General features: G+C 36.7%; 1 protein-coding gene across 2 annotated transcripts in view; it reads left to right on the forward strand.

The window, feature by feature from the left end:
• Nucleotides 1-14,083, forward strand: part of CYTH3 (cytohesin 3) — a 52,983-nt gene extending 38,900 nt beyond the window's left edge. For both annotated transcript variants that reach the window (XM_049791105.1, XM_049791104.1), the window contains 6 exons: nucleotides 1,036-1,184; nucleotides 2,000-2,111; nucleotides 9,378-9,454; nucleotides 9,536-9,607; nucleotides 9,740-9,894; nucleotides 10,538-14,083. In XM_049791105.1, coding sequence (XP_049647062.1) covers nucleotides 1,036-1,184; nucleotides 2,000-2,111; nucleotides 9,378-9,454; nucleotides 9,536-9,607; nucleotides 9,740-9,894; nucleotides 10,538-10,610 — 638 coding nt within the window. In that variant the 3' untranslated portion in view covers nucleotides 10,611-14,083. The remainder of the gene's footprint in view (nucleotides 1-1,035; nucleotides 1,185-1,999; nucleotides 2,112-9,377; nucleotides 9,455-9,535; nucleotides 9,608-9,739; nucleotides 9,895-10,537) is intronic.
• Nucleotides 14,084-15,084: the final 1,001 nt, after the last annotated feature.

The following is a 15,084-nucleotide window of genomic DNA, read 5'->3' on the forward strand; positions in this document are numbered from 1 at the left end:
TCCACCTGTATATGGCTATAGTGTATTGTCTAGAAAGTCATCCTTTTTTGTTATGAAGACTGTATCCTTTCTCTTTAGCAGTCTGCTCAGCAATAATTTATCTCAGAAATGCACCTCAGTGTTCTGTTGAATTATTTGGTTTAGAATTACTCAAGTCATAAAAGCTAATAAAGCTTTGTGATACTGCAGAGAATGCCCTAGCGTTCTGGCATTGTTTGTCTGTTTAGTTATAAACACACATAGCTTGCTGTTGATCCCTTATTTTGAGGAACAAATAGGCTAGGAAAAGGTTAATGTAAAGCAGGTCTTCAACAGCTAGAGAGGAAAATAATACTGACAACAAAATGCTGAAGATGCAAACACATTTTTCCTCTGTGTAGCAGAGAGGTTTCCATCCTGCTTTTTCTTACATAGGATCTTGTACTTGAATTCTGGGAGAATTTACTGTAATCGTAACCATTTCAAGAGGCATGATAACATATTCTTTGTCATCTTCTGATATTATTCAGGGGTACTAGCCACCTTGTGTGTGCCAAGAAATTGAGTCAATGTCATTTTCATTCTGTTTAAATGCAGTTCAAATATTATTTTGAAGAGACTGTTTTTTCTTTTTGGAGAAAGCTTTAGCAGTACTTTGAGTAGGAATCTGATTGACCAAATTTGTTATAGGATCTACCAATATGATCTAGGCAAAATCTGTGTGCAGAGAACTTTTTGCCCAACAGCACTTCAGTGTTTCAAGTGAAATGTTAATTTAGGGTGATAGCAGTGATTTCGAAGAGTTTGAAAAAAATTTTTTATTCTCTTGTACTGTTTTTCCTTATACTGGCTTTTAATTTGAATTGTTACATATTTTTTCTTCTTAGGCTTACTTCAACAGTTTAAAGAAAGATTTGAGACTTTGGTTTCCATGTATAGTGTTGAGGATTTTTTGACTACCTGCTGCTTTATCAGTCTGGATGAGCTATATATTCATTTTACAGGTTTGTGCCGCAGCACACAGGAAGATGAATAATTTTTCAAATCTTATTTCAGATACATGCTATGTGCTTTCATTTGCAATCATTATGTTAAATACCAGTCTGCACAACCACAATGTAAGAGATAAACCAACAGTAGAGAGGTTTATTTCTATGAATCGTGGAATTAATGAAGGTGGAGACCTTCCAGAAGAATTACTACGGGTAAGTTAGACTGGGTAAGACAAGGCATTGCTTTGTGTTTTTAATAGGAAACTTAGGACTGTGTACAACAGTTCTCGGGCAAATTTTTCAAGGGAAAGTAATAAGAACATTTTCTACCATGCATAACCATACAGGTAGCGGAAAGAAGCATTTTCTGATACTCACAGCTGCTTTGAGCTAGTTCTCCCTATATTCAATCTTTCATTGAGGAGAGGAGATTCCAGAGAATACACTCTGTATATCTTTCAGTAATTTGCTGATGGCAAAATTCTTGTGGAATTGCCTTCTTATGAAAAAAAAAGTGGTATTTCTGGATAAATCAGAGAAAGATGGAAAAAGTAGTAAAAAATGTTGTTTCATTATTCCCTCTCATTTCTTTCCATGTGTCTTGTGGAACCTCCTCCTGTCCCTTGAGATATCAGTAAAAATACTTATTTCTCTAAGACAGTGTGATAGTCTAAAACCATTTTCTGAAAACCCAAATTAATTTGGCAAAACTGGTACTAAATGAGACCTAAAGCTGAAACCTTTGAAATACTGAATGCTGAAGTTAAAGAAAAAATGTCTTTGCTAGGAGTGCTTTTAAAATCTGTAAAAAGAGAGACACTTGTTTATAGATGAAGTAGTTTAGAATCAAACTTAATCAAAGTAGTAAACAACAAATGAGAAGGAATGGTCCAGGATTTTATGGACAGTATTTCCTATGCTTTGTATACAAATAGTCTGAGAAGCAGTAAGATGTCCTCGTTGCATTCTCTGTTAGACATTTATTAATGAGGTCTTTTTCCTTTTTTTTTTTTTTTTTATTCTTCTAGAATTTATATGAAAGTATTAAGAATGAGCCGTTTAAAATTCCGGAGGATGATGGAAATGATCTAACGCATACATTTTTTAATCCAGATAGAGAAGGTTGGCTGCTGAAATTAGGTTAGTTATAAGGGCAGTTTTGCTGCTATATGTTTATTTATTGTTAGCATGTTTGCTGCTTCTGTGTCTATCTGCTTTCTTGTGAAGGTAATAGGATTAACTTTGTAATTTGTATTTAAAAATGTGTGAACCAAAATAAGTAACTCCTTTACATCTGAAGGTTGTTACTTCTTATTCTACATATCCAAATTAGCAATTTTGTTTCAAACTTTGGAGTTTTATTTCTGATACATGAGAAATAAAAACTCAGCAACAAAAAGGAAATGCGTTATGGTATTTACCACATGCTGTGACTGATAAATAACAACTGAATCTCCATAAGGTCATTTCAGAATACTGTGTGATATTTCAACACAGTTTTCTGTGTACAAAAAAGAAGGATTCCTCTTCAAATAGTTATTTTTGTATGTCTTTATTTTTCCATATTATTTGTGAGTTTCTCTTGGTTTGGTTTTGGCTATGATTTTTTAATGAGTGGTTTAAATGTGCCTTCTTGTTTTCCTTATGGCCTATGACCTATCACCTTTCTGTTCTGTGACTGGCTGTCTCTGCTTATTCTGCATTAGGAGGTACGTATCTGATTGCTTTCCAGTCCCCTCTTCTTCAGTTGCTCATTGTTTTATTTTCTTCCTCCTTCCTCCTGGTTTTTTTTTCTTTTTTTTTTTTTTTTTTTGTTTTTTTAATCAGATTTATTCTAGCATTTTGCTTTTTCACTTAGTGTCACTAACAGTATCATCAGTGGTACTCTGAAAGACTGGCATGTCAGTGTCTAGCTCACATGCGAGTGTGTTCTGCAAAAGAAGAAAGCGTTTACATGTAAAGCAGAAAAATAAAGATGACTGTTCAGCATACTTTTCTCATTCACTGAAGAACATAACAAGGGAGGAATAATTTCTACTGAGAGAAAACAACATCGTACTCTTGTAATGAAGTTCTAGAGCGATTTTGTTACTTGTACGTCAATTATGTTACATTATTGAAAGATTGATTACATTTGAACTACACATTTATAAAAGCTGTTCTTTTTCCTGCTTATTTTCCTTTTTAAATAACATATTTAGCTTACTTAACAGAATCTTAAATGAGCACCAAATTTAGGGTTGCGGAAACCTCTGGTAATTTGCAGTCTTCTAGCACTGCAAGATGGCCTCATTTACAGACTCTTTTAAAGTTGATGGGATTCACTTTTTCACTTGGGCTTAGGGATTTCTTTTCCTATATAAAAGAGACTGAAATTTTATTTTAACATTTGTTTTTCGATGAAATAAACCTCTTTTATATAAAACACCAGTGCACACTCCAATAAAGCCAGTTGTTGGTCACTTTAATGTATAACTGCTTGTTAAAGTAGAAGGAAGTTTGCACTTGGAGAATGGTGATAAAAGTGTGAGAAGAGATGTGTGCTGGGGCATGCACATGGTGGTGAGTATGGTGAAAGTAGAGCTTGGTTAGGGCCATGGGCCCGCTCTACTGATTGCACCTGGAAATTAGCGGTCATGCTAGTGCTGGAAGGAAATAGATGTGAAAAGGAAGCATTTGGAATTCATTCACATGCTCTCCGATGTCTTATTCTGACCTCTGCGCTACAGATGCTATAGAGCTCTCTGTCTTTCTAACTACCAAAAAGCAAAGCTCCTGCTTTTTGACGTGCGTTGGCTCAGCTGGCACAATTTCAAAGATGACTTTGCAGCTTTTCTCCATTTGTAGCATGAGGCGATAGCTATCTCAACAGAAAAGGGCTTCAAGATGATGTAGATAAAATGTGCTTTCTGGAGAAGAGGTTGGGTATAAGCCTGTGCTGTGCATATTTCTCTTTCTGTTGCCAGTACTCTCTCATATACTTATACACAAACCGAGTGCAAGCAAGAGTGTGAGTGTGTGTAGAGGAGTGACAACATTCCTTGTGGAAGAAACCGTCAATAAAAGGCACATAAGAGGTCAAATAAAAAAAATAGAGGAACAAAGAAATGAAAGAAAAAAGGTGACAAAGTCAGTGAGAGCTGCCAGGTACTTCTGCACAATCCATCTCTGGCTCTGGCGTAAGGTCAATAAAACCAATTTTTCGTTACGTACGATGTAGATGAGAGACAGTGCACAGAAAACCCAATAGTAAAAGCATGTGTGAAACGGAAGGGTGTTGCACATAACACTCCCACGGCATGGGAGTTATTTGAATAAAGAAATGAAACATGTCCAGAAGCCTCCAGTGAATCAGCCTGTAAATGCATGAAGCTACGCTTCGGGAAAGACTGCATTTTCTTCAGCAGACACGGACTGGGTACAGACAAATCCCTTTTGCTAGTTTAGATGCATTGACCAGAAATAAGCCTGGCAATCTTTTTTAAAAATTTTCTTTCTCTTCTTTCTTTCTTTCCTCTCCCTTGAGTTTATTATTTGCTAGGAGGCTTAAACTTTATGTTGAGAATGCTGTCTCGATCCACATTGTTTGCATTTTTACAGTCCTTTCTGCTGGGAAACACTTATTGTGAAATGGGTATGGTTTCCTTCAGTTCTGGAAGATGCTGATATTAAAAGTTTCAGTATTGTTGAAATGCTAAGGAGGCTCTATTCCTGCATGAGGGTTTAAGTGCTCAGTTGTGATAATATTTAAAAGTTGAAATAGAAATAGAAAATTTTATATAAAACTATGACTAAGACAACTCACAAACCCTGAGTATATCAAGACAGTATTTTGTATTTGGTATTTCTTTTAGTCAGCTCTTCCCATTTATCTGCTTGTGCCCCTCTTTTTAGTATTCCAGCTCACTGTATTGATTATCCTCTGGGCAGGAGATGGATATCGTGAAACTTTCATATATTGTAAAATTCATTTGTGCTAAAGACTACCCTAGCTCTCTAGCCTGGCATTGGGTTTTAGAAAGCTGAGAAGGTGCAAAATGCTTTTGGAGACTTTGCTGTTCTGAATTGTTCAGACGTGACTTTGTGTAAGTCTGAGTGCCAAACCTGGCAGCCAGACAGAAATTCTGGGTTTATCTATCTAGACTCAGCTGGTGCCTTTATATAGACATCTTTATCTTGGTAAACCTAAATTATCATTCGGTTCTACATTGTTTGAAGCATGGTGTAATGAAAATGAATGCTACGAGTAAAAACTGAAAGCTGCTGAGTGCTAATGAGTCCTCCTTTAAAGCAGCTTGAGACATTATGAGCTTTTAGATTTTTCTGTGTCATAATTATTAGTGGTGTCGGTACCATGAAATTTTCTGCCATCCACTTTAAGGTATTTTGAAATTGTTGTCTGTGCTCTCTGTCCTAATGCCCAAGTTACAATCATTTTGCACAGGGAGGAGTTTCCTTGCCTAAAACAGCTTTTTCTGGCAAATAGCTTGGTTTGCGTAATATTTTCTTCTAGTTAGAGGGAAACTGTGACATTATTCCACCAAACTGCAGAGGAAATTATTTGAGCCAGACACATGATCGTGTTAATTTTTTCTGCTAGTCAGGCAGTTACTGAGAGCTTGGAGATTGTCCAGAAGCTCTGTGTCCGGGCCCGTCCTGCCAGTGGTGCTTATTCCAGCGCATCTGTCCTTGAGAGGATGTCGTTTCTCTTCTGTAATCTGGGGTGACAGAATAGTGGTGGTTGATCAGGAAACTGGCACCTTCCGGTACCTGCTTGGCTCTTGTGGTAACCGATGCTCTTCTAGGTTGAGGCAGTTAATGTTGCAGTCAAGGGAAGCTTCTTTTTCAAAGAAACCCGAACTTTGATTCAGTCATCTGTGTAACTGTACAGTTCCTGAGTCTGTTCTGCCTAGGGGTATCTAAATGAACTGAGAAGAAAAAAAACCACATTCTTGATGTGTGCGTCTCTCTTTCCCCTCTAAAACTTTATGTAATGTGCTGAAGATTTGGGTAGAATTTTCTAACTTGAGATATGTTGCTGCCTTTAGTCTTAAGGCCTTTTTTAATTTTGAAATTGCTGTATCCTAAGTCACTGCCAGCTGTTTTTCCCTTGAGTGTAGGTGGTTTCTTTTACCTTGTTCTCTAGTTTGTACTTTGCCCAGAGTTGAAAAAATAATTCTATGTTGGGTTACATAGGTGAAGAGGGTTTTTTATTCCTCTTTCTGTACATTTTGCCTTGTTGTGGCCTTTTCTTGTAGCTTCTTTAGATTTTCACCTACAAGATACCGTGCTGCTTTATTTTGTTGAGATGTCTTTGCATTTTAGTTCATCAGCTAGGTCTTTCAGAAGTACGTGACATATCTCTCCATTTCTGTAAATGTTTATGGATTCATACTCTGATTTTCTTGATCCTCTTCTGCTAACTTAATTCCTTCGAGTGCTAGTCTTTAAAAGGCTAGGAGCTGGAATAAGATATGAAGTATGGTACTAAACCCTTTGTTGTTGTTTTGTGACCCTACAGCAATCTCGGCCAAGGAAAAGAATGTTCTGTTATCACGAGTTCTTAGCCATTAATCTTGCATGCAGTGTTTACAGGCCGCAAAGCCTTATCAACCAGCTGCTTTGGTTTCAGCCCATTGTAAAGGCATATTAAATGCATGTTATATGGTGACCCCTGCAAACTTGATTAGTACAGATGAGATTGCCTTTCAAGCTTTATTAGAGTTTCTGTGCTGTTTAACAGCTGCAACTAAGTAATGGGGTGGGGAGACAGAGACTTATAGGTGAGAATAGTTCCTTATCCCACAAAAAATCCTGCCTTGCTGCTTTTTTTCTGGAAGAGCAACTCGTAGCTTGGTGGAGCAGGGACTTAAGATCTTTTTCCACAGCTCATGTGAGTGCTGTAACCCAGTAAACTACTGGCTGTTCTAGGGACAAGGGAGCAGCAAGAGGGATGTTGTTGGAAATGTTTAATATTCTTTCTGGCTTCAACATCAGTACTATCCTGGAGCTGGGAAATGTTTCATGACAAAAGCTTCATCAAAACTGCACCGTGATTACAAAAGGTTTCAGGTTTGAGAAATCTGGCTTTTTCCAAAGAGAGGGGATGTTGTCAGGAAAAATTTCAGCACACTTGACTGTCATCTACTACTTGACACTTCGTATTGTTCTAGGAGTTGTGTGTTTTTAAGTCTGGTGTTTCTGCCTTAAATTATAAGCAGGCCTTCTTTTAATACATGGTTATTACCTGATTATTTTTTTATTGTGTTTTGACATGATATCATAGTTTATGAGAAACACCTTTGTTCAGTTTCAGTTGCCTCTATGATAGTAACCTATTTGCCTGGTTTTTTTCATCCTCTCTTCTGATGAATTGTTTTTCTACTAGAACTGGTCAAGGAATGACGTTAGATGCTAGCTGTTGTTACCTGTTAGCCTGAAAAACATGGTGACGATTTTGTGCTGTAAAAATGTTAAATGATGTTAACCTGTTAACCTTAGAGAGCGGAACTTAAAGTCACAGCAATGAACTTCGGGTTATATGAAAAAAAAGTCATGTTATGGCAATAGCAAGGACTGCCCTGGCAGTCATCTTGACTCTGCTGCTGCTTATTCATTGATCTGGAAGTGAGTCAAGTTAAAGTTCGTCAGTATTCCATTCCTAGCCCAAATACTTCCTGATACTTGAACAAGCTCTCAGTCAAGATGATGGCAGTTTTTCTAGTGACTTACGTGCCAGTTTGAATGTTTCTACAATGCTTTGTTTAAGGATCTGTCACAGTGGTTGTACTAAAATGCCACCAGTTCTTCCCTCACTGTCTCCAGTTCACTCAACCATTCATTCTGTCACAGCTTCTGCATCTTGCACTATTTTGCCTTCTCTTATTTCACCGCACCTGCTTGCAGATTAAATTTTTCTTAAGATATGTGTGTGTAGTGGAAACATAAAGTTTGAGTACATTGAACTTCACGGTGTGTTAGCACTGGGTGGTTGTGTAGGTCATGAAACCAAGCAAAAGGAAGACACGACATGCAATGTACTAGGTCTGCAATGCAAACACGTAGTAGGCTGGTATCAAGAAATTCATTATGTTCCTAGAATTGTTGTTTAATTTAATATGATTTGGATTTCTTTATTAAACAAAACCCCAGCTATCTCAAGTAGAACAAAAAGATGAAAAAATTATGCTCCTGTCTTAGATTTAGTTATATGACTTGGATTAAATTGGGGGTCTTGTGTGTATTAATGGTGCTCTTTTATGCATGGGTGTTCAATAGCAAGATCAACTATTTTGAAATGTTGGGTTCATGAGATTAAGTCACTGCTGAATGAATGATGCACAGGTGGTGACATAATCCTGAAGTCAGATAACTATGGTGGAACTAAGCCTGTGTATTAATAACACGTGAGTGCTTTATCTACAGTTGTCTTTCCTGGAAATGAGTTTTAAAAATAATGTAATTGTGGAATGCTAGACATGTTCTGAAGTAGCTGATGGCAGAAAACCAGCTGAAAGGCCCAGGACAATAATGTGTGTTTCTAAAAGGAACTGTTCTTTTACAGTGTGATGTTAGCAGGTGTAAGAAAGAGGACCTTGGTGGTTGCTGTTGTTTAAACTGTTAATGCAGGAAAAACTGGCATTTTTGGAGCAGTAGCTATTTCTGTCAGGTGTACTCAATGATATGTTAATATGTTTTTAAAATACTAAATGATGAAAAGGGACTAAAAATGGTACATTTTGGCATAGGATTTGTTCCTTATTGATGACAGATCATATTTGTTTTGCTAATAATGTTTGTAAGCATCTTACACACTTGATGTTAAATCTGAAAGTAGAGGTAGGTTCTTCATCATATGTGTGGTCATGAATGGAGTGAAAGGAAGGTGATAAAATGCCCTTAATTTTATTGATGGGACCCTTTCCTTGCACAAGACAGGCTGTGGAGAGGGTTGGTCCTGTTGCTGGAACCCAGTTACTGGTTTTGCTGGTGCTTGGCCTCCCTTTGCTGTCGCAGCACTGACTGCATTTCTCAGGGCTGTATAGTATTAATATTTTTGATGCAGTAAACAATTATGGTGGCATGGACAGAGGGAGTAGGTCTGACTGCTAAAGTATTGCATTCATTCTCTGTAAGAGAGGAGACGTTCGCAGCTTTAGAGCATACGGTTTTTGTGGCTGGTTAACGACACCATAGTTAATGCTGTCTCAGGGGTTTGATCTTATTGATCTTTTTATGAGACTTACAGTAACACGTTCCTTTAACCTCATCTGTGCCTCATACATTTACAGTTAAGTAATTAAGCCATATTTTGAAAAAAACAAGCAAACCTAAATTACTTTCTTATCCATTGTTGAAGCCTTGACAGCAACACACATCTAATTCAGCCATACCTTTTGATTGTAGGGGGAAGAGTAAAAACGTGGAAACGGAGATGGTTTATTCTGACTGATAATTGCCTGTATTACTTTGAATACACAACAGTGAGTATATATTACAGTGAACTTCATTTGTAATCAAGGTGTTTAAGTGGCTAATAATGTGATATTTTCCTAATTTTTTAGGACAAAGAACCTAGAGGAATTATTCCGTTAGAAAATCTTAGCATAAGGGAAGTTGAAGACCCTAGAAAACCAGTAAGATATTTTCACATTATCTTTTTTAATGAAGATAAGTAAACCATATAGAACTTAAACGTAGTGTTCAATGAAGACGTTTGTCAGTTTTGTTTTGTCTTTTAAATTTATTTCTTCATTTCTACCCTCCAGAACTGCTTTGAGCTCTATAACCCCAGTCATAAAGGTCAAGTAATTAAAGCATGTAAAACTGAAGCTGATGGTAGAGTGGTGGAAGGCAACCATGTAGTGTATAGAATATCTGCTCCCACCCCAGAAGAAAAGGAAGAGTGGATTAAATCTATCAAGTGAGTTTAAAGTCTTGAATGTCTTTCAGAAATTAAGTGTAAGCTCTTTTCGGAGTAAGATACTAAGAGAATTTGTATTCTAACTTGTTTAAAGAATTCTGATGCGGCAATGTCCTCTTAAGATTAATGACAAACTACATGGGGTTGATGGATCAAGATGCAAGTCTCCTGTTACTGTCTGGTCCTAAGGAAGTAGTGCTACTAATGCAAATGAGGAAAATGTGGATTTAATTTTTTTTTTTTTTTTTTTTTTTTTAAGAAAATGTAAAGCCTTGTGTGAATTGTCTTTAACCCTAATTTTATTAGATTCTTATTTCACCTAATAATTAACCTTAGTGACATGTATCTTAAGCATGTTCACAGTGCCGTTTTAAACTTTCACAGCTTGACTTTATCTTGGAATTTTATAAAACAGACCCACACTTAAAGAAATAAGTAATGGTCAAGATGAAGGTATGAAGTCTTAACAAATCACAACTGAATAACTGCTTTTTTCTAAAGAAGTATTTGTGATGCTTGGAAGTCAGCCATCCATTATCTTAAGAGCATGGATTCATCCACCGGGAAGAGAGAATAAAATAGTTTTAGTTTTCAAAAACAGATATTTGATAACCAAACTGATGATTCCTTTTTCCTCTTCTAGAGCAAGTATCAGCAGGGATCCCTTTTATGATATGCTGGCAACAAGGAAACGAAGAATTGCAAATAAGAAATAGAACATGATCAGCAACTTGTATACCTGCATCAACCTATAAATGAGCATACAGTTGAGTGATAATGTAAAAATTGGACAAATTAAATGAAGACAATAACTGTAGATTTTATATATATAACCTTTACTATGGCATAAAAACTTGGCAAGACCTTTCAGGGTAAATAGTATTTGGCATATAATTTGAAGTAAGCTTCAAATCCCAGAGGGTGATTATATTGGAACTTAATTCAACTGAAAACATGGAAGCCTTGTTTTCACTTATATTAGTTACAACTCCAGTTTACTTGGGTTGGGAGGGAAGGAAGTCGAGGCTAATAGTAAAATGTCCTTTACCTGTTATTTGAGCGCATTTCCCATGAAAGGAGGACTGATTGTAAGACTTTCATCTCTCACTAAAATGCAGCACCAAAAGTGGAGTACAGCATGACCTAGCACTTAGTTTTTCTGTAAGCAGAAAACCACAATCTGAGTATCAGTTTTCAAGTCTTGTGTGTTTCACAGTAAATGAACAGCTGAGTGCAGCTTTCATTTAGGATTTGCTCTCCTACCTTTATGGAAATAGCTTTTCTTCTTCTTCAGAAATGCAACTCAGTGGTAGACTGGCAGCTAAGTAGTTAACTAGTTGTGCCAAAGGGATTGGTTGATATGCACTGAAATATATGCAGGTCCCAACAGCAAAGGTTTGAGTCTGTAGACATGACACTAATTACAGATGTGGTTTGATTATTTGCCAGTAGGCTAAAACTCATTCCTGTCTGCTCATACACTCTCAATAAGCAGTAGGATTTAATGACTGGTTTAATCTGCTTTTTATATAGTAACATCCTTTTTATGTTTTAGATATGTTGTAGTTTAATTAACCCTAAGTTACTACTAAAGGAGTAAGATGACAGGGCTTGCATGAGTTTAGGCTTTGCATATGAAAACACCCCCAAATAATTTTGCATGCATTTAATGTGTTTAAAGGGAAAAACCAGGAAGGTGAAATCTTTCTCTAAGATACAGCCCTAGATGGTTAAGCAAGCAGGATTCATTCCTTTGCTTGATAACGAACTTTGGACATACAGAAAAGTTCAGTATTTTTATTACATTCTTAAAGGCGATTTTTCAGATCTGTGCTTCAGCAGTTGAAATTGAAAAAATGAATAGACATCCTTATTTTTGCTTAAAAATTAAGATCTTACACATCGATTACCTAGTGCAACTGAACTCCCCCACAAGCATGTCTCTTTTTTTCTTTTTTCTCTGTAATTTGTGGAAGATGTTTCTGTGGTCCTACAGATAGTCTTTCAGTAATGCATAAACTGCTATGGTGGATTTTACTACAATGCTTTTCTATTGATAGCGCACCTACCATTCTTAAGGTAAAGCCCCTAATTCCAGAATGGGGGCAAAAAGTGTTTTTTTGGACCCTATTGCTTCTGTTAGTACTCAGCTTTTCACAAACTTGTTGAACCTGAGCCGTGCCTACTCTGCCAATGAATGCTTTGAGACCCAGTACTTTGTCAAGGTAGTTTTGCTTGTTGGAGTTACAGAAGTATCTCTGGATATGTTATAGGGAAATGTGCTGCCCTTGCAAAACCACAGACTTACTAAGTTGATCTGTTTCAAACCTCCTTTTAGCTGTAAGGGAGAGTCTGTTTCATTGTTCCGTCTTACTAATTTGCCTAGTTTTGCATGGGGTGTCAGCCTGTGAATGTTTTGCTTTATTGCATGTTTGCAAGAAAGGCCGAGAGGAAAAGAACAAAGTAAACTGTTGTACACCTTAAATTTTCCCCAGAGTGCGTGGAATTGCAGTCTACTTGGATGAATGTTCAAATCCGAGTACTTTCAAGGGAGTAAAACTAAGCAAAGGAGGTAGAATCCTTGAATAAGTATCAGTGTGGAGACATCTTTGCTTAATGGAACACAAACACACTTAAACTCTTTATAGAAACTAATTAAGTTGTATGTCCTATGTTTGCAAAGCAGCATGATTATAGAGCTGCTAACATCACTTGAGTCTTCTGTTCCGCAACATCAAGTTTTGTTTTCAAGCAATGCATACATACATCAGTTTTAGCTTTGGACAAGTAGATTTGTAATGCCAATAGTGATAAGCCAGAATCAGTGGTACTAATGAGCATAAAGGTGAAAAGCAGCAAAGAAAGTATTTCTGGAGAAATGTGAGATTACAAAAGCATTAATAGGCCATGAAGCACTTTTGTATCAATTCTTATCTTCTGAAATATCACCTTCAAGAAAATCTATTTATTTAACCAGGTGAGGATGTCTGCCTATAAGCATGAAGGAAATGCCTTGAGAGTTCATTTGCTGTATTTAGTTTGACGTTCTTATATCCAGCAGAAATAACTATTTAGAGTAACATGTAACTGAGGATATTATAGCAGGAAATATATTATTTCTTAGCATTAAAATGCGACATCTTAAACAGCTATTTGTGGTGCTCAATATATCTATTTAATTTACCAAAGCAAATGGAATAGCATTCTTGTGTGTGATAATATTTGATTTCAAATGTTCTTTGTAACAGTATTAACAGGGAGTGAAACTGGCCCAAAATTTCCACTGGCCACGAGGCCAGTAAAACAAAGTGGCTTGTGAAAATTTTGGCCAAATCAGGTACTATCCATGAGGGTGAAGAAAAATCTCTCAACCTTTCCCTTCTTATTGGGCTTCAAGTCCAGGGGTAGCTACTAAGACTAGCTGCTCGGTGACCTAAAGCAGTATCTGTTATGGTTTGGCCATGCTGAGGAAAAGTCCTCTGGGGACAACAGACGTCTCCCTTCCTGTTGCACTGAAACTTGCGTAATTCGTCAGCTCTTTAACATTGCCCTTTACAACTACAGGGGCCAGCAAGAGCCAATACTGCTTCTGCCACATGCATGGCTTCGCTCAGTGTCTTAACCATTTGGCCACTAACATCAGCCACGTTGCCAGTGCAATCTAGGGAGAGAACTGTATATAATACTTAAGCTCAGCTGGACTGACTTAAATTTTACAATATTCTGACAAAATAAGCTCTACGACACTTAACATTTTGAACTGTTTTAAACTGGTACAAAACTGAACCTTTGTAAACTGAGCAGCATTTATAATGCTTCATATATAAAAACTGCATATTTTTAAAATTTATTACATATCTATGTAGATATGCTTGCTGGAAAAGCTAGGTCTGTTGTAGACCAAATGCTACAAATTAAGACTTGTGGCTTACCAGTTTCATTTCTATATTTTCTTGGAAAATGTTTCTAGCTAGAGTTTAAATATAAAATGTAAATACTGTACAGATATGTATTGATATAAGTATTACTTGATGTACACAAGTGATTTGCATGACAAATACTCTGTATCAATCATTGTTAAAAATGTGATGTTCTATGTAAATCCACTGCAATATTAATGTTTTCAGTTACCATTAAGACCTGTTGCTTAAATCTGGAGATTTTCTCAAAAATAAAGTGTGAAACTATACTGTTGTATAGCTCCTTATTTACCAAGATATATGGGAAGCAATTGCTGATTTTTTTTTTTTCTTCTTTTTCTTAAGAGATTAAGGTTCAATTTTACAGCATGTGTTACAACTGCTCTTGTAAGTAAAAGGCCTCTTTTCCCTACCTTTAGGCATAGTAATTTAAATTATCAGGTGTAAATTTTCAGAGAGAAAAACCTTCAACTGCAAAATAGATTGTTTCCTAAAGTATGCTACAACTAGCAGTGTTACTCCATTAAAAGGCGGTTTCCCTTGAGAGCCACCCTAAATTAAGGAGGTATTTTGTCAGTTCACTTCTGTGAGTTTCAGTCAAATTTAAGTAAGTGGGGGGGAGTGGAAATTGGATCTTGGCTCAGGTAGCTTAATTAGACTTCCCCCAATTAGAAATAGGTAATGCTGCTGCAGTTGTGCAGTCTGCTTCTCCATAGCTCTAACCTGAAGGTGTCACAAACTGCCCTCCCTCTGTTTACTGCATATTAGCTAGTTCAGGCAGTTGTTGCTTCAGGAGCTCTTAATCAAGGTACAGCAGCCAACATTTAAACTCCTTTTATACATTTATGCCGGAGTTATTCATCAGACAAAAGACAAGACACCAAATCTTGGAGCCAAAGGACAAAAGAGGAAAAAAAAGCCAGATACAGGAAAGGTAGGTGGTTTCTTTGTCATGTTACTTTATGTAACTTCACATAACTGTTGCCATAGGAACATTATGCAGGGTACACTTATGGTTTGGCTTTATGGTGTTCTCCATGTACCAAAATATTAAAACATTAACCTTGCTCCTTTTTTTTTTTTTTTTTTTTTTTTTGTGTCACACACAGTAAAAAGCTACTGCTGAGCTTCCACCCTGTTGTCTGGTTTTGGAAGCTTTTAACTTCAAAGGAGAAAACCTTCTGCATTCTTGTCTAGGCAGCTGAAGTTCCAAGTTACTTATCTTCTCTGGGTCACAGCGACAGCATCTTCTCACCTACCACTGAAAGGA

The sequence above is a fragment of the Accipiter gentilis genome, chromosome 33 (genome assembly GCF_929443795.1).
Source record: "Accipiter gentilis chromosome 33, bAccGen1.1, whole genome shotgun sequence".
Lineage (NCBI taxonomy): Eukaryota > Metazoa > Chordata > Aves > Accipitriformes > Accipitridae > Astur > Astur gentilis.